The sequence below is a fragment of the Pseudopodoces humilis genome, chromosome 2 (assembly GCF_049639895.1).
Source record: "Pseudopodoces humilis isolate 2021_Gansu_Grassland_sample_001 chromosome 2, ASM4963989v1, whole genome shotgun sequence".
Taxonomy (NCBI): domain Eukaryota; kingdom Metazoa; phylum Chordata; class Aves; order Passeriformes; family Paridae; genus Pseudopodoces; species Pseudopodoces humilis.
The window spans coordinates 94650441-94673175 of record NC_142201.1 but is presented as its reverse complement, the minus strand read 5'-3'; the positions used below and the strand labels follow the sequence as shown (position 1 = coordinate 94673175).

General features: G+C 38.5%; 2 protein-coding genes across 2 annotated transcripts in view; one reads left to right on the top strand and one right to left on the bottom strand.

Moving 5' to 3' along the window:
* Positions 1-22735, top strand: part of CMSS1 (cms1 ribosomal small subunit homolog) — a 221053-nt gene that overhangs the window by 68837 nt on the left and 129481 nt on the right. The gene's annotated exons all lie outside the window — the stretch shown is intronic.
* The window catches only part of FILIP1L (filamin A interacting protein 1 like), a 146397-nt gene that overhangs the window by 67036 nt on the left and 56626 nt on the right, over positions 1-22735 (bottom strand). The window contains exons 4-6 of the mRNA XM_088068989.1: positions 10514-10800; positions 8175-8348; positions 878-1056 (exon numbers count right to left, since the gene is read on the bottom strand). Of these exons, the coding sequence (XP_087925115.1) occupies positions 878-1056; positions 8175-8348; positions 10514-10783 (623 nt within the window). The 5' untranslated portion in view covers positions 10784-10800. The remainder of the gene's footprint in view (positions 1-877; positions 1057-8174; positions 8349-10513; positions 10801-22735) is intronic.

The window sequence follows — 22735 nt, the reverse complement described above, 5'->3', positions numbered from 1 at the left end:
CTATGCATAATGTGAGTTTAGAATAGGCTTGACGTTCTCACACCCAAACATTTCCATCTGTTCCTAAGTGAAAGGAAACTGAGACAATATTCTCCTATCTTCTCAGCTAGATATACAGGGAATAGGAAATGTTCTTTGATATTATTTTTCCTTAGGATGTGTTTGGTTTTATTGCAGATTCAGAGAAGTCACAGTATAAAGTGGCTTCTTTTAAAGATGGTAAATGACATTAAATTATTCTTAATTCTTCTGAGAATTGGTATTGAAACTGTAACACTGTGCTTAAACAAGCTGTGGCACTTTCAGGTCGCCCCTAAAAAATAAAGCTGTTTTTATGGATTTTATGCCAACCCTGATATGCCAACCTTTTTCATCCTTACTTTCAAAGCTTTCTGGAAATTATCCTCTGCCTTTGTTTTCTCTATATGTATTTCTGTGTTTTGTCCAAATATCTGTTTCTCCTCATGTCTTTTTCTTCTGCCATGAAGGGCTGTATGCCTGATGCCATATTCTGTTCCTTACATACTGTAGTATGTACAACCTTCTAAAACACACTGAAAGGTTCACCTGTTCCTTTTGGTTATAACATCATACATCTGCATGGCTCCCTGTATTCTTTGCAATGTAACATCCTTGGCATCCTGCAACAGTGCTGAGGAATCTGACAGCTGTTTGACCTACCTTGCTGGCTGATGGAGATGTAGATATTGGTGTTTGCTAGAAGTCATTAGTTATGTTTTTACGGCTGAACCCTCAAAATACAGTTCCACAAATATGTCTGATTTTTAGTGTATGCAGAATAAGAAAGCAGAGAGATCCTTAGATGCAATGTTAAATTATACATACTTCATGTTACTATGGTAAGAGGTAACCTTACCTTTCACATTCTTGTTCCAGCAAGTTTGTAAACTCATCACTTTTTTCCATGTATTTGCTGTGCTTCCTCTTCTCTTCCTCTAGTTCATACAGTGTCTGTCTGTGTGCTTTTTCTACCATTAGAAGTTGTTCCAGCATTCTTCTGTGAACTTCTTTCTGTTTCTCTACAACTTTATCAAGCTGAAAAAAAAAAAAAAAAGGAAAAACTCCTGAAACATTTTGAAACTATTGCATTCTTGGGCTTTCACTACTAAAAGAATTTTACGAAGAGCAGCTTAATAATATAATAATATATAATAATAATAAACCTAGTAGAGAGGTCATCTGGTATCAGTTTAATTCTCTCCGTCTAATCCCAACAAATTAGAATGATAAGGTACTGTTTTTCAGGACCCTCAGTCACCTTCCTTTCCTCCTGCCGTGAGTGATCCTTAACTTTTTTTTAAACTAATTAACAGTTACTGTTCCCAAAGTTGTGCTTCTCTCGTTGATCATTTTGGTAGAGAACCAGATGTCTTGGCAGAAGAAACATCATCCAATGCTTCACACAGTAGATGCTTGACTTCTGGTTGAATAGAAATAGCTGCCTCACTTATAGCTGCCTAGGAAATAAGAGCATTTAATTGTTCTTGTAAGGTAGAGGTAAATCAAAAAGCAGTTTTCTGGTTTCACAGTAAATGCATGGTTGTGCCAAGAGTGCAGAGCAATCCTGTCCCTTGTACATACTCTGAGCATGGCTCTGGGTTTCTAGAATAAGAAAGTGCTGAATTTTTTAATAGCTTGAAGTATTTCTTTTTAATGGTGGCATTTCCTGTTACGTTCCACAGATTTCACGTGTTACTTTTACGAGGTCTTTGTCTTTCAGATGGCACCTTTATAGCACTGTTTGAGCATAAAAATCCTCTTCCTTCCTCAAGGATTTCTTAACACCTGATCAGAGAATCACTAAAGCTGGAAAAGATCTCCAAGCTCATTGAGTCAAATTTTTGACTGACTACCATCATGTCAACTAAACCATAGCACTAAGTGCCATGCCCAGTAATTTCTCGAATACTTTCAGGGATGGTGACTCCACCATTTCCCTGGGTAGCCCATTCTAAAACCTGACCACCCTTCCAATGAAAAATTTTAAATTTTTCTAAATATTACTATATAGTGATATTTTAATATAAATAATCCATTTTAGCTTTTGGCAATCAATTTTTTATTTTTCTAAACTACAGAAGTATTGGCATAACTGTTTACTAGACTTATGCTGTTAAAATAACTCCACAAACTTAGAGAAAACTGTGATTCTGAGGATTCTATTGCAATTTTGAGTTCAGTATGTGACCGAGTTGTGCAAGTGTGTGTATATAACCACGCGTGGTTTTCCTTCTAGGGCATTAGTGATCTAGCTGAAGTTTCAGGGAGGATCACTGGAGGCCATCAAAAGACCTGGGAAGAGTCTGTATTTGTGAGCAACTTTGTTCCCTGCTTGTTCCCCTCTGGAGACTGCCTCCCTCATCAGGTCAACATAGGAATCCTTGTGTCCTTTTTGGAAAATAGAAATTTTGAGCTCACAGCCCAGTGTCTCCTTTTAACCGCAGTAGGTCAATCTGATTGTAGTGTTTCACTCTATTAATAGGAAAGAATTCACAAATCGGCAGTGTGGGAAGCAAAGCTGGTTCTGGTTCTCTGATGTTTCCCCTACAGGGAATTCTGTGTGCCACAAGAAACACGGGGATTTCAGATTTTTAGGGCCACTGCTTGTTTTGGACAATTTAATTCCAGGGAGTATGATTAATTATCTTTTCCTCATGTTTATTTACAATTTGGCCAACAGAAATGACGACAGGGAGAGCTGGAATGCCTAAACATGAGTTTCTTAAATGAGAGAGGATATCATCAATTTCTGCTTAGGTTTCCAAGTCTCCCCCTGCTTATCGCAGCTTTTTTAAAAGCTATATATAGTCTCTTATGTTCTTTCTAAATAATCGTTAACCTTTTTTTTTGATACTGCTATGAATGAAGAAAAAGGAGCTATTGACAAGGCTTTGAAGATGGTTTGAATCCAAAATATTCCAACAAAAATGTGTACCACTTTTTAAAACTTCCCGCACTTTCTACTTATGGCATTAGAGAGTCTTTTCTGTTGTAACATAGCTGAGCTTGTTTCATGCATGATGAAAAAATATGAAGAAACCTGTAATTATTTGTTTTGGTGCTGTTTTGTGGTGCTCTTACAGCAGATCATTAAAGGTTTTTTTAATCTTGTTGACTAATAATTTATATGTTTTACCCTAGCAAGGTGACTGCTTTCTGGAATCATGATCCTGATTTCCAGGACCTCCCCTGGAAAAACATTTCTTACCTAAACCCTTGCATATGCAATCTCTCTTAGTAACCAAGAGTCGCCTTATACAGGAATCTTTTGGCTGTGCTTTCTATATCTCTTAAAGCAGTTGAAAACTGGATTGCCTTAAAAGGTCAGGTTGAGGAAAACTGTCCATTTTAATTTCTTCACACTCTCCCTTATTTTACCAGAAGTGGAAATTTTAAAAACTGAAATATTTTATTTAGCTTCTAACTTACCAGAACGATGTTTTATCAACCTTCCCACCACCCAAGATTTCTGAAGGGTTTTTGGGACAAGTATTACAGATGCATGAAGTGCCATCACCTAAGTTTCTAATCCATGTCTTTTTAAATATGATACTGCCAGGTGAATATACACTGTTATCAGAAAGCAGTCTGGCTCCTGATTTTTGACAAAGTTGTGGTGTAGTGCTGCTTGCAACTATGGCTCTGTTTTGCTTAAATTGATACGAGCTGGGCATCAGCCTTGCAGCAGGCACTGAATGCCTGCTGGTCTCAGCCCTCAGTGTGAGGTCAGGCAGGCTGCATGGGTGGGGTTAAGAAAGTAAAGGCATTTATATGGATTGGACCACCACTTTGAAGATATATGTAAAAAATCTGAGGGGATATGTCAATTGCTGTCATAAGAAAGCGCTGACATTTCTGGTTACAAGCTGATCATAAATGAGATGATCTGAACATGTAAATGCTTGATTGAGATGAGGGTTAGTCATCAGCCAAGCAACATTAACCAAGTATATAATAGTCCTGCTTCTTGCACTGTTCAGTGTAAAGGATCTGGGACCTGCCAGGAGGGTTTCATATGTTCTGTATATTTTGTTTGCTCTGGAGTACTTGCTGAATGGCTACAAGAAGTTAATTCAAGCAGTAATGCAGCATGTATGCAAAAATAGAAGTTATTAATTCCAGGGTTTTGTTTTGCAGCTCTCCGTACTCTACATTTCACAGTAGCAAATTTGTCATTGTTGAGATTACAACATTTTGGATTGCAAGCTGGTGTTTGGAATGGGTGAGGTGTATATTCCAGGCAGGGAGTTGGAACAAATAATTTTAAATGGGAAAAAGAAGAATAGTGTCATGGGGAGACCTGCTCACATGAAAGAGTAAGAGAAAAGTTAATAAGCTGCTGTATTAAAGCAGTTTGCATGTTGCAGTTTTCTCCTGTTGCTGGGACTAGAAGATGCTTTTCTGTTTCTTTTAAGCATGCTGTCAAATCATTTCTACTGTGAGCATTTAGCTGTTTTGGCTGGGAACAAGGTGGAGAGTGTGAGCTTGGGAGGGAAGGGAAGAAGTACTGGGACTATCTCCTGGTACAGGTGGGTCATAAAGAGGAGAATTGGAGAGAGAGCAATCCTACATCACAATTAATGCACACACTTGAGATCTGCATGGGAGATACATAACAGGAATGGCCATTTGGCCTTGTGACACAGCGTGTCCCTGTGCAGCACACCTTTCCCTCCCTGCAGGACCACGCAGGGCAAGAGCCTGGGACTGGTTGCTGGCCCGTGTGGTTTGTTGAGAAAATGTTGTGTCCCTCTGCAAGATAAGGGCACCTCCCTGGGGAGTAAATCTGACTCTTGCATTTTCCCTGTGAGGTCTTGTGGCTGACTCCCACGTCTCCAGCAGAGAAGAGAGAGAAGTTCTGTGAACCCCCGTTGGTGTGAGATCCTCACACAGAAGCGTCTCCAACAGCCCCGGGTTCCTGAGATTGCTCTGGCCAAATGATAGATCTGCCTATGCAGAAATATCCATTTATATGCATGCACACAAGTTTACTCAGCCTACACAGTTCTTAGCTAAAAACCACAGAGGACTAATAAGCAGCAGTATAAATGTCTTCTGTTGAAAATTAAAGTGATAAAAATCTTAATTAAGTGATTTGTTGTTCTGTTCTTGCTAACCATATGGGCTTTTTGCTAGAATTAATACTTGAACATGCTGTACAATACAATGGAAAATCAGAGGCATAGCCTTACGTAACTGTGAATAATTGAGCAAGCTAAAAATTCACACAAATTTAATAGTTTAACTACATTTTGCCACTAGCTCTTGACTGAAATCAAACTAGGATGGTGTATCTCATATCCATTACATCAGAACTGAACTCTTCGTCTTTCTGTTTTTAGATTGTTTTGTGTTTGGTGGTGTGCCAGAAGAAAATCCAGGGTAGTTACATCAGTTACATACAGTTTATCCTAAATTCAGTGTAATATTATTCCTGTTAATAATATCCTCAAAATCATTGTTTATAAATGTACAATCCTGAGTTTAGGATTACCAGAGATTATGGGAGCACTGCTTCCCCTGCCTTTTTAAGCCCTAGCTATGCCAAATTTCCATGCAGATACGTTGGTGGTCTTCTCCTGAATGCCACCTTGTCAGCGCTATTGTTTCAGTCTGTTCCTGTGACTGACTTATTGGTGCCCTGCAGCCGTGGTCCTTGGAAAGTTTTGACCAACATTTACCAGATGTTTTGAGGACACAAACAGACTTTGTTAAAATACTGGTGAGGGTGCATCTTTCCCCAAGGTGATTGGCAGTGGGATTTCAGAAATGGATTCAATCTTTAATTATCCTTGATGGATGCAAAATACAGGCTTTCTCTCCTTTCACCTCTTTTAGTGGAGCTCTCAAAGTGGTAGGAGGTTCGTCCTATTTTGAACAGTGAGGCACATGATTTTTTTTTTAATCTTTGGCTGTATTATTGGGAGTTAGAAACCAGAATCTGCTTTCTGATACCATGAAAAAGAAGAGAAAAAGACACCACAAATTCTGCAGTGTTTTCATCTTTATCTCTTTTCCTACATCACCATTTCTGATTTTTTGGATTCCTTTTAAAAAAGATTGTTTATTTTTGTACCAGGGAGAATTATTCTTATACTGTTATTCTGCATTTACTAGAATGTTGAATACACTTCATTGTGTATTCCAGAGAAGTGATGATTGATCCAAAGACAGATTTTTTTCACACAAACTGACTACATCTAAGTTTATAAACCACACAGAAATGGAAAACTTTTTCAGGCCTTTTAGTCAGAAACAAAACCAAAATAAAACTATAATTTATTTTATGTCCCTCAAATGTGAGTGCTAACAGTAATCTTATCTGACATTTTTTAGGATGCAGAAAGAAATAGCTGTAGAGCAAGTTGGATTGAAAAAGCCTGTTTTCAAAAAAAATTTTAATATCTCCTCATGGCCAAAGAAGAAATGGTTTTGGTCTGTCACACTTCTCATAGGTTTTGCAGAGGAGAATGTATTAATACTGCTTTCTAATTTGCTACATTTCTTCACCTATTAATCTTGTTCCCAGTGAGTAAAATTGTCCAGTCAAAAAATTTTCCCACTACGTTCTTAATTAAATTTGCCAAGAAACTTTATGTTTAGAATAGGTAGGAGAATTGTGAGAAAATGGTAAAGGACTGGAAATCTTTCAGCTGCCTTCTGGAATTAATTGCAATTTCACTTGAGTTTTGGGAAGACAGTCTCTGTGTTCAGAGCTACCAGGCAAAACTCTCAAGGGTGAGATGCACATGCAGGTACGAAGGTATATTGTCTTAGTAGCAAAGGGGGGAATTTTAATGGTCTGTTCCTGGACATTGTGGCTGCTTCCACCTTTCCTTTGGTCTTTATGTGTGGTTGAAAAATACAAAAAAAAAAGAAAAAAAACCAAAAAAAACCCCAACAAAATGGATCTCTGACATAATTCAGGGGGATTTCGAAACTGAAATTGTGGAATGCCTGCCTATTATTGCATCTTTTGGTTTACCAAGACCAAGAAGTGGCAGTGGTCCTTCTCCCATTTCAGTTGCTCTCAGGATGTTTACCTTTGCCTTTTGAAATTGCCAGATCCAGTGGTGCTAGAAATTATTTCTCTGCCATTAAGTGTAAGAAGAAAAGAGTATGTATAAACTTACACAGAGTAACAGCCAGAGCTTATGTTTTCAAACTGTTTTGGACTTCTCCTCAAATCATTTCCATTTGTGCTCAAAGTTTCTGTGACATAATACCACAGTGTTCTAAAATAAATTAAGCTTCACAGATGAACTTTATCTGTTTCGGATTATATCCAGAGATTTTAACCTCTGAGCTTCTGAAATAAGAGTTGACCTTTTGCCTGACATAATTTTGTCTGGAATTATCTCTGTGTCCTTAGGTACATTTCTGTTGAAAAAGCTTGGAAAAAACACTTGGTAGGAGAATTCTACTCACAATTTCTGCTTTTATTTTGTGATGTTTATCTATACTGAGCAGTATGTTAAAAAATGTTCATCTGAATTGGAGACAGCTACCTGGGATAAAAAAACCACAATCTGATGTGAAGGTGTTTTAATATCCAGTGATTTGCATTTCAGGACAGAAATAAATCAGATAACTTTGTTCAGAAAGTATGGCAGCTGCTGCTGCAGTGTAATTAAACTAAAGGTTACTTAGGTGTAATCTGAGAATATTAGATTTCTTCCTGGATGAAGTTTCTAATGCCAGCTCATTATAGTAAGTCTGCAGACCAAGCAGGTATCCCCATGACTGCTCCCAAATTAATGGGAGCAGGGGTATGCAGAGGTGCACAGCTGTGTCATTGCTGCGGGATGGGCCCCGGCAGCCACTGGTAAGATCGGCCTCCATGAGACAAGTGGGGACTGGCGAGGTTTCTGCTTGCATGAGCTGGGAATGTGGATTACAGAAAGGGAAGAAGAAAAAGGAGATGGCTTGAATTAGAAAAAAATGTATCTGTTGATGTATAAAGCCCCCAGTCTGAAGTATAAGTGAGGATCATTAGATTCAGGTCCCAGCTGGACCCTGGACTTTGTTCTGCTCTCACTCTCATGTTCCATTCCAGATTTAGAGCTCATTTGCCTCCTTCTCCAGCAGTGGGTGAGAGATTTTCTGTTGAATTTAGTTGGAACTATGGTTAAATATCAATTACTCATTCTTACCTCTCCCATAGGCTTTTCATAGATATCTTCTTGCCATTGCTCTGCCTTTGTTTGAATAGCGTCTCGCTGGAGTGCCTCTAACACCTTCTTGGGAGTAACAAAGCCGTATTGTGCTTCAAGCAAAGCTAAGTCAATTTTTTCAGCTTTAAGTACTCCTATAACTTCATCTTGAGCCTGCAGAAACACAAAGTAAGGCTTTATCTTGTTAAACTGTATATATGTGTTTACAGGTTAGCTCTCTGCTTTTAATTTTAAGAAAACTGAAAAACTTCTAAAATAATACTGTATATATAAAGTGACCCAAAACAGTCAGTCATGTGAAGACAGTTGAAAAGCATGAGGGAATTATTGGTCTTTGTATTTCATTAGCTCAACATAAACTCCAGGGTCTTCAGACCCTTCATCAGAGCTTAGGTACTTCTTTAATGATTAGATAATTTTACTGTTTCTGGACCAATGTGTAGCATTCATAAGACAAAGTTTCAGGGCAAAGTTTGGCTTGTACTATTAGAAATTGACTTGTTAGTGCAGGATAGTGGGATGTTTCCTGAAGCCTGAAAGTGTCATACATTCGGTATATTATGGATGTAGATGGCTTCTGTAGTTTAAACCCACTACAGATGTGTCCCTCTTGGGCTTTTTTCCCCATCTCCACATCCTCTGGTGGTGAAGGTTGCCCCTTGCCTCCATTGCACTGATACAAACTACATGAGCTGTCTCAAACATCTGCTGTCTGCAGTTATCTCTGTTAAAAACAAGTATGTGCTAATCCTAGAAGGACAGAATAGGAAGGAAGGACGGGGATTGGAGAGAAGGGTATACCAGGCCACAGTAACACCTTTAGTCTGACTCCTTTTGGTTGGAAGACTTCTGTATCCCTATGTATGACTGTTTAAACAAGTGTTAAAATATGAGAAAGTCTATTTCTAATCCTTAGCATTGCAGAAAAAAAATAGAAGGGTGATCTTTGTACACCTTGAATGTTCTGGAATTTGGAAAGGAATGACATCTAAATTAAAAACTTAGTTATGGTTGGATTGACAGCTGATCTTCAGTTGTTTGACTTGGCATTACAGGAGGTGGAAAATAAGGGGTAAAAGAAGACTTATATTTTTCATTCATAGTGGTGCTTCCTTTTAAATTTCAGATGTGATTTAAAACGTTCATGTCAGGTTCATTGTTTTCCAGATTCTTATTTCCCTATTCCAGCTTTAAACTTTAATAATTGAGGTGTGTGTGTGTATATATTTAAATATTTTTATATTGATATCATGCATGTGTAATGAAGAGTGTGTGTATAATATAAGTAAATATATAAAAGTGTGCGACATCTGAATTTTAACCTAAATTAAGAAAGGCCAAGTGGGCAGGAGAGAAGTGTTTTGCAAGCATGGAAATTGTTCTGTTTGCGTAATGAAACAATCTGTAGAGGTTTGCCTTGGATCTACCCTCAAAGATTGGTGCAGCTATTAAATATTTATATCACATGTGTGTTCTGTTAAGCATGTCTGTATTATTACATAAACATACACACATATGTTAAGAATGGAATTACCCAGGTACTGTCTAGGTAATAAACTCTGACACCATGTGCTACACCTTTGGCCAGTTTGCTTTTTCCTCTGCCCTTGAGTAGTTTTAAAGTCATTGCTTCTGTGCAATAAGCCTGCCACAGAAATATTTTCCCTGCTCACTGGAAATCTGGTTCCCACTTCCTGAAATTACGTTTGACCAGGTTAGGCATCATTTACCACTTGACAGATGGTTCCTTTTCTAGGTAGAAAAACACTCTTAAAATCCAGTAACTTGTGGGCTAAGTGGCATGTAATGCTTTTGCTTTGTATTATGGGAAATAAAATGGCTATTTTGATTTTTCTAGCAAAAAGTGTTAGAATACTGTTAAATGAGTTACTTCTTGTGAAGTGGCACATACTGTTTCATAGGGAGTAAAAGCTCGTGACTTCATAGGAGTGGGAGGATAAGACATAATTAAGTAAAATATCTTAAAGGTCTGTAATATGTTCTTCGTATCAGCTGTACAATGACAAATACTTTGTATTCAAGAGACTTAAAAGGGGGCAGAACAGCTAGAAAGTTTTATGAGTTGTCTGCTTTGAGAGTTACTTGTGGTGTAAAGATCATGTTTCATGTCTGATAGCTATAATAGCTGCATTTTTGGGGTGTTTTTGTATGCTGCAGTTCATATTTGTCTTGTATTGGACTGTGTAAGGTGTTCCCTTAATATAAAAGCAGCATGTATTTGTGGTGGGTGGAGGGGAAATAGGGGTGGAGGGTGGAGTGTCTTTTAATTTGGAATATAAAGTAGGACAATTCATTACCTGTAATTCACCCTCAAGGACACTGAGAAGAAATAGCAAGTCATCACGAGAGAGATCCTCCCTTTTCTTGACAGAACTTTTTGGTTTTTTCTCTGCCTTTGGACTTCTCAGGATGGTACTGGCTTGGGCTACATCGTCCTTCTCTTTCTGCCGTGTTTGTGCATTTCCTTTCCCACTGTAACCAACCTCTTCTTTGTGGTGGTCTTTCGCCCTTGGCTGGCTCAGCTTTGGTCTGGTTGGGCTTTCGTTGCTATTACTTCTGGAATGCATGGTTTCTATCTCTGAAGCTGAAGGAAATTGGAGAGAAAAGTAATTGTTTTAGCTAACAGGGGCTACAAAACCATTACTATAATTGATGGTGGGCGTTATTCCCTCCAGAATGGTAGTTCTCCTGTCCGCACAAGGCTGTTTGTCATTTGACAGAAGCTGACAACCTTGTGCAAATCAACAGACTGGGCTGTGATCCTTACTGGATGTCTGTAGTGGAGTGAGTCATTACTGGTCTTATGCCATTTTAACAATTCCCTCCTTGATACTTCAAAGGCATCATCTTTAGCAGCAGCGCTGGGTGCATACTGCAAACCACGTTTTCTATTTTGTGACAAGGTCTTCCTCACCTTTCAGGTAGGTATTTGCTATGCTGAGGCAGATTTAGGTTCAAAAGCTTTTCTCTAGGAAGCTCTTTCTGTTCCACTTCATAGTGTTCCAGCCCATACTGTGTTTTGTTTTCCTTTGTCTTTCCAAGGGAGAGCACAAAAGTAGTCCTCCACTACTACAAGCTATGCAGGCTGCATTATCCATGTTTGGCAAAATACAGGGACTAACAAACACACCCAGACTGCAAGAAGTGAGCAGCATTGTAAATGCTCCCTCCCCCAACACCACCACCAGAACCAAACCCCTTTACAGATCATGACTTGTCCACTCTTAAAACCATGCAGTATAAAACCTTGCTGCTTCTTTAGTGCTTGAGTCCAGCACTCTAGAGGTGTTAGTACCTGGTAAAAGGGAGACTTTTCCTAGCTAGGCCCCCTTTGAAGTGCCACTGTTAAGGAAACATACTCTAATGTCTTTGCAGATAAATGACTAACATTGTGTAAATATTGATTAACCTCAGGAACTCGTGTTTTGGTTATCACCACTCAGATTAAGGAATGAATGGATTATAGTCCACCTCTGCTGGAAAATTGTGGTCATGGGTACCATCTAGCAAACAATTGACTGATCGTGTGATTCAAATATCGTGAAATTCAAAATGTTCCAAATACAAATAAGGCACAATTTTTCTTATTTAACTGCCAAGCTAATTGCTGAAAAGTCCAGAAAAATCATTATGGTCTATGACAGGCACTAGATGATTTCCTGGCTGCTTTTTTGCCTCAATTCTTTCTCTGATAAAATTCTTTAGGAGCCTCCTCCCCTACTCTCTTCCACCAGATTCTGACTCTAAATCTTAAACTCTGTGACTGCACTCCTTAACTGTGGTAACTTTCCACTGAATGCTAAGAACACTTCCTTTTGTTGGTTTTCTGCAAGAACAGAGGAGGTGGAAGTAGCTTTTGCTTCATAATGGATGATGACTGAGAGTGGGGTGAATTGATCAAAAACATTACAAAAAAAGAAAGTGACATTTTTATAATGTTGAGGTATCTTCTAGCGTGATTTGAAGCACTCATTAATAAGAAAAACTTGTTTCTACAGGTCTCAGAAAACTAAGGCTTGTCAGATTTGCATAGCAGTGTGCACTGGAAACTGTTTTGTGAAGCATTAACAACATCAGGTTAGGATGGGAGCTTATTATAGTGCATGTAGGAAACCAAGAGTTGTTCATAGCAGGCTGGCAGCAATGTTAGCTGGTGATGATTAGTTTTAGTTGCTGTTCATCCTGGTCTTTCAGTCAAATGCAGATTCTCTTTATTCACCGTGGTGTGTTTATTAGCATACTCACCTTTTGCCTCTTGCTTACAGTTTGTTATTACTTGGGAAGAAGGCTGTTGGTTTTCTTTGAGTGTAACATACTGGATGCCTACTTGGTTTTTGTGTGCAGTTAAAGGCTCATGCTTTTAAGTTCAAGTGCAGGAGTTGTGAGCTTAATCAAGTAACCCAGATGTACTCTGAGCTTCTCTGTGGGCTTTGACACCACAAGCACAGGACTCTGTGAGAGGCATAAACAGTCCAAGAAATCCCCTTCATTCATGCAAGTTGCAGCAGTGCTATAAACTGGACATCAAGCTACTATCAGACTTGTTGACAGCAAATGTCAATATGGCATTTCTTGTGGAAGGAAAGGGAAAGCAGTGTGTGAGAAAGAGCTTCATACCCTTTCAGGCTTTTGGAACTGGATGTGCCTGGAAATCATGACCTTGGAAAAACAGTCCAAGAAGGACATCCTCCCCTGCATTTACTCTTGCACTGTATGTATGCTGTTGACTTCAAGGCCATGTGCCACCACCCAGTTTTTATAGCTGCAGAGAGTTAACTGTGATTCCCTTTTAGGTTTGTCATGCCTACTTCCCAATCAGGTAGATCAGTCCTTATTGCACTGGCAAAAGGCACTTGATCCTTGGGAAGGCCAGCTGACATGCTAGACAGGCTGTGCTCCTATGGAGAGTGGCATCTTTTCAATCTCCCAGGATGGAGTTTTTCCTTTCCTTCTTGAGAGTTCTTACACTTCACCTGTGTTTTGTTCTGACATTCCTGAATGCCAGTGCCTACTATCGAATCTGCTAATGCAAGTATTTATCAAATTAAGCAATTAATGTGAATTGTTAGAGGTTGAAGTGAAACACTAAAGAATACTTTGAGCACTTTTTTAATGGTACCTGAATGTAGCTGACGAGAGGCTCAAGCACTGATATTAGTAGCCTGCTTTATTGACATATTCTTTCTCAGTTGATTTATTTAAACTGTCTTACTACCTGTACACTGATAGGCAATATTATTTATAGTGTTGTTGGTCTACAGAAGGCTGTTAGTACTAATGCGGTTGTCAGAGGAGGTAAGTATGTGTAACAGAAGGGCAATTTAAATCTTCAAATGCGCAGTGTAAACTGCTGGTGTAGCAAGCAAAGCAAGACCTCAGAAATGGACAAAATCACACATCCCATCCACCTCCCCTGAAACTCCTTACCACCTTCAAATTGTCAGACTCCCTGGATGTGCCACCACCTAAGGGACTCACCTTCAAAACATACCTGACATTTTGGACAGAATATCAGCTTCTCAAGCGCTTGCACCATGGTACAAAACAGAAAAAACACCCATTCTGTTCTAGAGGGTGCTAGTTTTCTGTAATATTATTAGACCCTGGACTGACTGTAATGAGACATTTAATACAACATTTAATACAGAAGTAGCATAATTTGAAATTTTTCACCAGTGTGTTTTGGTACATTGGGTTATTTTCTGTTTTGAGCAGCTCTTTCCATGTTCTTGAAGGGTTAATGGTAAGCAACATTTTATTTTGTTTCCAAATGGCTTTTTTTTCCACAATGTAAAAATGTTAATTGACCCATAAAATTTATGATATCATAAATGTTGTTTGTGGCACTCAAAACAGTGAGTCTAGGTTCTTAAGATTAAATTAATGAATGTAAAATTTGTCTTTTTGCATATCTGTCTCAACCAACACTTACATTCTATGATGGCATCTGTGTACAAGAAAGCTGTCTTGCAAAAAACAAAAAACTGTTCCTTCTTGTAACAGAGTTTGTAATTTACAGAGGTTCTGTGATTTCTCCTGGAGAGCTGACTCTTGCATCTTGTGGCAAACTTTTGTATAGTTTAAGCCCTTTTTCTTTGTATCACCAGGATGACAATAAAAATTGCCTTAGAAAACAGTAAACAACAATTGCTAAAAATGAGTTGATTGTGTGTCTGCGTTGAGCTTGTGATCTTTCATCTGTTTTGGCTCAATTACTAAACAGCAGGGATTGTAGCTATATATACAGAAGAAGCAAAGATACTTGCCAGCATTCTCGTAAGATGCATTATGTACCATTGTTTACATCAAAATTAAAAGAAGATTGAAAGGGAGAATCCAGGTCATGAAGTCACATCACATCTCTTGAAATCACAGACCACTATGCTGTGGGTATTTAACAGAGATTAGTTTTCCATAATTGTGCTAATGAAATAGCACAAGACTTGTGTTCTGCACTGTTGTGCTTTCCTTCACATTATGAGCTGCCTGTCTTACAGAAGGTTTTGCACTGGTATCTTGCTTGAAGTGACAATGTGATGGTACCCAAGCTTATCAGATTTGTGCAGCTTGGTAGGCTGGGTCCAGATTCTAAGAGGAATGAGATTGGGTTACACTGAAATGTTCTGGTAAATCAATTAATTGCAAGTTAGAGACTCAGCGAAGTTTGCATCTATTCTTCGTGTTCATGTTCTTGTTCTTTTTACTGTTTTTTTTCTGTTCTGTTTTTTCAAGATCTTGCTTATCTCTGAACTGAATGCTGTCCTTCTACATATAAAGGAGGTATTGTCTTTTCTTGGTGATTAACAAGCAATCTGAAGTGTCAAAATATACTTTCTTTGAGAGACAGGTGAATAAAGGACCAAATGTTTTTGTGATGTTAACTTGGTCTCCACCCTCTCAATTATATTCTGAAAGAAATTAAACATTTGTCTCTTTGGCAGCAGTGAATTAGCAGGTGGTTCTGAAATCCCTGCACTTTCGTGAGAAAGAATGAAATATCCTTCAGAGATAGCTTCATCTTAGCATTTTAAGAGATATTTTGGCATCTATTTTCACCTTTAGTGTTTTCATTTTTAGTCAGTGATTGATTTCTGAGCTAACAAAATCCCTAACAGGACTTCATATTCCATTAATCCCAGGGTAAGGACCCAGAATTGTTAAGAACTTGCTGCTTCTTCCGAAAATCTGTGACTAAGCAAGGAATTATGTCACTGGTTTTTAGTATCTCTTAAAGGGCAGTGCTTTCGATTTGCTGAAATGGATAGGACTCCTACCAACAGACTGACTTTTAAAAGGCATTGAGATCTGATTGCTTGGCATACCAATGTAATGGGTGAGTGCAAAGCACATGATGTCTTCTGGAAAGAGGTCTACAGTCCTGTTCCCATCACTCTAAGTGTGGACTGGGGCAAGAAGAAAAGGGGTCCCACAAAGGTTTGTCTTGTTCTTCTTTTGCAGTTCTGGTGTGGCCTTTAAGCCAGCATATGCAGCTACTGAACTGGGGTAAAACATGAAAAAGTCTTTTTAATAATTAGAATCCCAGGATATGGCCATTTCACAGCATCACTAAGGCTTTCCTGGAACTGATGTCTTCTGACAAAATGTGCTTAGGACTTTCATTCTTCCCCTAAGTGGAAATATGTTGCTTTGTGGTAGATCTTCCCCACTTCCAAAGAAAACAGCCTTTTGGGTAGACTGCGTTAGTGTTTTCCTGAAAACCGTTTGAAGTGTCTTCTATCCAGCAGGATGTTCTGTTCAGAGGGATGGTTTGTGGCATGACCAGCTATCTCATTTGAACTGTGCTCTTGTTCTCAGTAGACTTTGTGCTGTTTTGGTGCATAGGATGGTAATTTAGTGAAAAGAGACACCTTTAACAGGTTATTCACTCGGGGAATCTGGGATAAGTGTTTCCATCCTGGCAGGGAAATGACAAGATTAAGCCATTTTTTTCTGGGAAGACTGATGCAAAAGTGTTTACCTGTGTATCCTGATGCATCTGTTGGCATGCAGAGTTGCAGGAAGTCAAGCAGCAGAAAGAAAATAAATTAGTAGCCTGTTTCCTCACTCACAGGATCTTGTCAAATTTTGGTCTCTGAAGCTCTTGGGGATCCTGCAAGAACAGCAGTAACTCAAATGGGAAGAAAGTTTGGATTCAGCCAAGGATGGGAACACTCCCAGACAGGAAAAGTGCACGGGTGGGAACTGGACGTCATTTTTGTGCTGGTTGTCATTTATGTTCATCTGACCACAAGCCAGATTCCTCATCCCTTGGCTATAGGGAGCCTCTTTTGAGACAGTAAAATGCCTTTTGAACCGTCTTAGGATTGTCATGGTATGCTACTCGCAGTATTGGTAATGTGAAATTTCCACCATCTGTTGCCTCCTCCTCCTTCCCCTTCCAATCCTGTAGTGTTTTGCAGGATGTATGAGTGTGGTAGCTAAGATCTTCCCAGGTCCATTTTGCATCTGTGCAGGCTTACAGTCATCTTTAAAAGGCTGAGTCTCTGTGGGAGGTTTCAACCAGGTTCTTTTGAAGGATATATCTATATCACTTGTCTGTCATTTCATTATTGGTGTGTGAGTTAGTGATCCAGTCTTCATTCTTGTAATGTCTCAAGCTACAGATGTACAGATAAACACACACGCATTGCCGCCCCCCGCCCCCCCCCACCGGATTTTGTGCCAGGAGAAAAGTAGAGAAAGCTGCCATGTGAAGAGTTCTTGGTTTTGTGGCCTTGAGCTCAAGTTAAGCCCGTTCTGCAGATTAACTGATCTCACCCCATCTCTTAGGTGGTGTTTTCCCACATGTTGGGCAGTTTAAGGCACGCACATTCACAGTGCACAGCATGAAAGCATAAGATGCTCACCTTGAACAAATTTGAATTTTTCACAATAGGAATATGTGGTTAGGAATGTACGCTCCTGTTCAGAGATGTCAAGTTTTGTTTTAAATAGGATTCTTCAGATAGCTGGGTACTAGACATCTTTGTGATGATCCATGAGAAAATCAAGAGTTTGGGCTCCTTGATGCATCACACAACATTTCTTTGGCAAAACTGGGTGTGTCTTTTAAAATTTGAAATGAAGGCCTGGATGCCACAAAGCTTCCAGCTCAGAAATCAGTACTTTGAGACATGGACTGATTTTTTGTCCTTCTCTCTGGTAATAATTTGAAACAACTTCTGCTAAACCCTTCTTTTCTCTCCTCCGCAGGAATTCAGCTCTCCTAGTTTGTGGTCTGGCATTTCACCAAGTTGATGGTAGTCTTGGAAGTTGACAGTATATTTATAACATTACAAGTGTACAGTTCCTGGAGCAAGTAGGTGAGACCCTGGACATACTTGAGATGATCTGTATTTTCAGTGAGATGCTGCCCCTGCCATGAGGCCACAGTGTGAAGCCAAGGGTTTCATTGCAGTGGGAGAAGGACTCTCAAGCTGCAGGTGAACTGTAGCTTCAATGTGCTGCTGCTGTGTGAGCACTTTGGAGGAATCAATTATATTTAATTCCTCCTCTACCTTCTGAACCCATATTTTCATGGGTTCTAAAGGTTAAGGAGGAATCAAAAGTAAAATACCTAGAATGTCATTAGCTTTCTGCTGCTGGGAATAGAGGGTAGAGGGGAATTTCACACAATTAGTTGAATTGCCTCTAAGATTGATAGGGTTTGGCGGTTTTTTTCTGTATGCTCCCTTGGGTTTAGGTTTGTTTTATCTTTCTTTCTAAAGTCCCATGAAACATAAAATGTTTCATACTTATTTTGTAATTAGACACTAATAGTGGATCAGTGCAAGAAAGATTTTTGCTGAAAAATGTGATGAGATGTCACTATAGCATCAGCTAGGTCTAAGCATTAGAAGAGGTAAACTCTGCACTGGCATTCAATCTGCTTCTCTTTCTAAACAAAAAAATGTGGATCTTGTGCTATCTGTATGACAGATTTTTATTAGTAAACAGAAATAAAACTCAGCTGCTCTAATTTCAATTATATAAATTTACTTTCCAAGTGTAGAATTTTCTCTTTTTATGAGCATAAGAAATAGCTAACATTATTTAGTACAGTGTTTGTATTTAATATTTATTAATATTAAATTTACTACTGAATTTAATATTTATTACTATTATAAACATGGTTTGTTATTTATTATTCAGCTGATGTAAATTGACTCCATTGTATAATTGCTCTGTAATTGCAGCATTATCTGAAGCGAAAACATGAAATAGTGCTACATGAAACAAAAATGTTCCTGTCTTAGAAACTGTGTGTCCAAAGTCATACTTTTCCCAAATATCTTGAAACTACCTGGACTGTAGACATTTATGTAGCTGGATAATTCAGTGTTTCAGTTGATAATTTCAGTTTTCCCTCACTGTGGCTATCTCTGAACTCTCCATAGACATCAGTTTCCCTGAAATTTGTAGAGATGCCTTTTGTAGAAAGGTACATATTGTTGAAATTTGTAAAGGTGCCTTTTCCCCTCTCTCTGCCCTGTTTGGCCTTGATTTGGCTGGGACCCCTGGTGAGACATTGGACAAAATGTGCAGCCTCCTTGCTGCAGAGAAGTAAGCTCAGGCTGTCCCTGGGAGGAACACTGGGAACTTTGGTTGGCCCTTCCCAGATTCATCTGTTATGGAGACATTCATGAAACTGGAGGGTAGGATATTGAGACTTGTGAAACAAATAGGTTTTTGCATGCATGACATGTTACTGTAAATCCCACAGGCAATAACTCAAGTGAGGTATTTTAGAACAAGAGAAGGAGTCTCCATCTGTTTGGTTTCAGTCTTGCATATGGTTATTTTACAAAAGGTTAAAACCCAAACCAGAATTTTCTAAGTTTTGGGTTTCAGGATAGGCCAGAATTTTCTGTGTGGAAAGTCACACACCTTCTTGTCTGAATGAATGGTGAAGGTTTTTTGTTTTGTTTTGAGGTGGTTTGTTTGAGGGTGTTTCTTTCAAAACTATTGAGGGTTTTCCCTGTTTTTTGTTTTACAGTTTATTAATCTGATCTAGTTCATACATTCATATCTCGGTTCTCACTCTATCACGTGAGATCCATGTGCCTCACAGGTGAATATCTATGCTTCTGGCTTTTGCTTTCCTTCTCTCTACTGAAACTTAGTAAATTAATTAGTAGGTTCACAGTGTGAACCTGTGTGAAAGTATTGTCTTAGCAATAGCATTAGTTTTGTGTAAGTACATGTTTTGGTATAATTTAAAAAAACAGGAAAAGTTTCTTACTGCATGAGTCTCTCCTAAATATTCCAATTTTGCTTATTCCATGCTTGCTTAGGTGCAGATGAGCCCTTTCTTCCCTGGGTTCAACATGATTTTGGTAAATGGGAATCTACAAAAGAAACTTATTTTTGTCTTCCTGACAATATAGGTTAGGCCCATACTTCTTTTGCTGCCCTCAGCAGACTTGATGCAGCCAAAGTACCATTACTGTGTGGTAATTCTATAAATATTTCAAGGTGAGTTTTGTGATAGCAGGTTTAAAAAAAAAAGAAAATCTTGTTTTTATAGTATTCTCTCTCACTTCCCAAAACCTCCTATCACTGCCAAAATGGGAATATTTTCTGTTCTATTTTGATCATATAAGTAGGATCTAACCACTATAAATTGAATATTTTTATTCATATATTATTATTTTATTTTATTTTTATTAAAACCACGACACCATGTTTTTAGCAACATGACAGATCTCATTTTAGAAATATTTCTCAAAATAATTAAGATGCTAAACCTGAATATAACAAAGAGAAGCTTGTAAGAATAAAAGGTGAAGGAAGTTTACTCAGCCCATTTTTACACCTCTGACATAAGTGGTTAACTTTCTCTACACATATACAGTTCTACATACCAGCACCATTTCAGTGATGTTTACTGTAATAAGGTCCTGCCTTTCTGGCAGAAGGTAATTTTCTCTGTCAGAGTGTTTGTGATAGTCATTTTCTGTACCCTTCAACAGGCTGGTGATGTGGTACAAGGTCACTTTGAAAAGCAGCCTATAATCACAATTCTTCAAAAAGAATCTAACCGAAGGAATACAACATTACGATGTGATTAGCTCTAACAGCTGTGGGCAAAAGAAAAGGAAGAAACCAGTGGTAATTCTTGTATTTCAGAGTGCATGTGTGTCTTCATACGCATGCATATGACATTTGAAATAATGTATTTGTGTACCAAATGTGTATCTGTGTAATGCTCTTGTGCTTGGTGCTCATGGCAAATGCAAAGTAAGTAAACTTTATAAGATACTTTCATCAAAAGTGCAGTGGACGTCCACAAAGTTTTAAAGTATCTTGCTTTTGTTTTCAATACAAATGCATGGTTAGTAAGCAAGGATTATCTAAGGTATGTTATTTAATGTAAATTAATTTGTCACCCCACAGTAATTGCTCTGGGTATCTGAGACCAAAGCTTCTTAACCCTTGCAGCTATTTCCATTTCCAGTTTACTCACGGGGTTTTTTTGGCTGCTTGGTGTTTCTGAGGAGTGTCCTACATCCACGAGTCATGAAATAAGCAGCAGAGGCTTCAGGGAGAACTGCTGAATAAAAATGTACACCTTCAAAGTGCATATATGTTCATTTTCTTCAAGGGTATTTTTGACAAGCATAGATTTGTTGAGACATTTGTGTGGGAGTGTTCACCTCAGTGCTGCATTTCTCCACACATGAAAATAAACCACAGAGTTTTAAATATCCTGAGAAAAATTTCTTCAAAGACAGATCAAAGGTCTTTACTAATGTCTGAGGAAGCTGCCTCTCTTGTGAATTCATGTCTATGGAGAGCTGGTTAAGACAATCAAGATCATTATTCCATTGATTTGATCATTTGCAGCCTGCTCTGAGAGGAGATGCCTTGTTTGGAGCAGGAGGAGGTGGGGGAATCCACAGATACTCCGAATTTTACCAAGAAACTAATGAATAAAGTAACTTTTAAAACCAATTCTGTTGGTTTTTCCCCCACTATGCTCTGTGGTTGCTCTACTTCAAATAATTGTCTAAAGCAGTGCATGTACAAGAGTTTTGTGTAAGAATGAGTCGATTGACTTTTTTTATTTTATCAGTTTTATCTACTTTTGTGGCTATTGCATTCAGTGAAAAGTCCAGGTATGACTTTCCCATCACAGAAATTTTACATCTTTGTTTTCTTGTTTCTTTGTTTCATTTCTGCTTGTTTGTTTTGGGGTTTGGTTTTTGGCTTCTTGGTTTTGGTTTGATTTGTCCAAAGATCTCTATCTCATTTTGCATCAAAACAACACAGAACACATATGAGCTAAGGTTTGAATGTTTGTGAACTTCTCCCTAAGCTAGAATTCTCCACCTTTAGACAGCATTCAGGAAAATAAATTGATTTTTATTCTTTATGGCCTGGGTTTTCTTTCTTATCTATTTCTTATGTCTGTTTGCTTAGTGAACTGCATCTTTTATCATTCAGACCAAATTTTTATAGGCTCTCTGGTAGCAGAGAGCTCTTAACTCTTAGAAGCTGTTAAGAATTGTGTTTCTCTTTTGAAGCATTTTACTGGTTTTGTCATGCTTCCACAAAGCATCTGTGGCTGCTAGGTAGGACTTCAGGCTTGCATTTGACCTAGGGTTTCCAAGTTGGTGGGTTAGGGATTTTTTGTTAATTGTTGGTTTAAGACAAACATTTTTAATACCATCTCCACCAATGACTGTGTTCTACTGCTACCTAGAAATTGGACAATAATCTTTTGTTGGTTTGTCTGATCACAAATGAAATAATTTAATTTTCCTTTTTGTAGATGGTAGGGTTTTCTTTTAGCTGTGGACTGGATTTTTCTTGTATATCCTAAAGCTTTGATCTTTATTGCATTCTGTGATTTGGTACTTCAGAGCAATACCAAGGTTTTCTTTATAGTCTGTAATACAAACCCAGTGTGATATTGTTTCATTTTCTCCGTGCTTGCTTTTCTCATTCATGACAATGCCTCAGTATGTAACAGCAGGCTCAAATATTTTTTTTCTGACTAGGATAATCCTTAGCTGTGCAAAAAATTGGCTCTGGCATTTTCCTCTTCCAGCTGCAGCTACAAAATAACAGCACATGCACAGCCATGGAGGATTCCTCAACTCATTCCCCATGCTCACATTCTCCTTGTTTAATATTCAAGAGGAAAACTTGAATAAATATCCAAAATATTTTTCCCAGGAGTTTAATGAAATAATATATCTCTCAGATCTCCAGTCCTCTAACTTTTCTATGCAGATTATACCTTATTGTCTATGGAACTTAGAGGGTTTAGGTTTGGGGGTTTACTTAGGGGAAGGGATGAATGGCAGAAGTTCCCTCCTCACCTCTGAGCCAGGAGTGCTGACTGGCACTGCCCTGTATTCTGCTTATCCAGCTCTACATATGCTGCCATAGGACCCTTGTGATGCCTATGGAAAAATGGCAGGATTTTGGTAAGACCACCCTGGGATCACAAGGTGCTCCTAAGAAATTTTGAAAACATTAATTCCTAGCCTTTGGTGGAAGTGGAAGTAAGT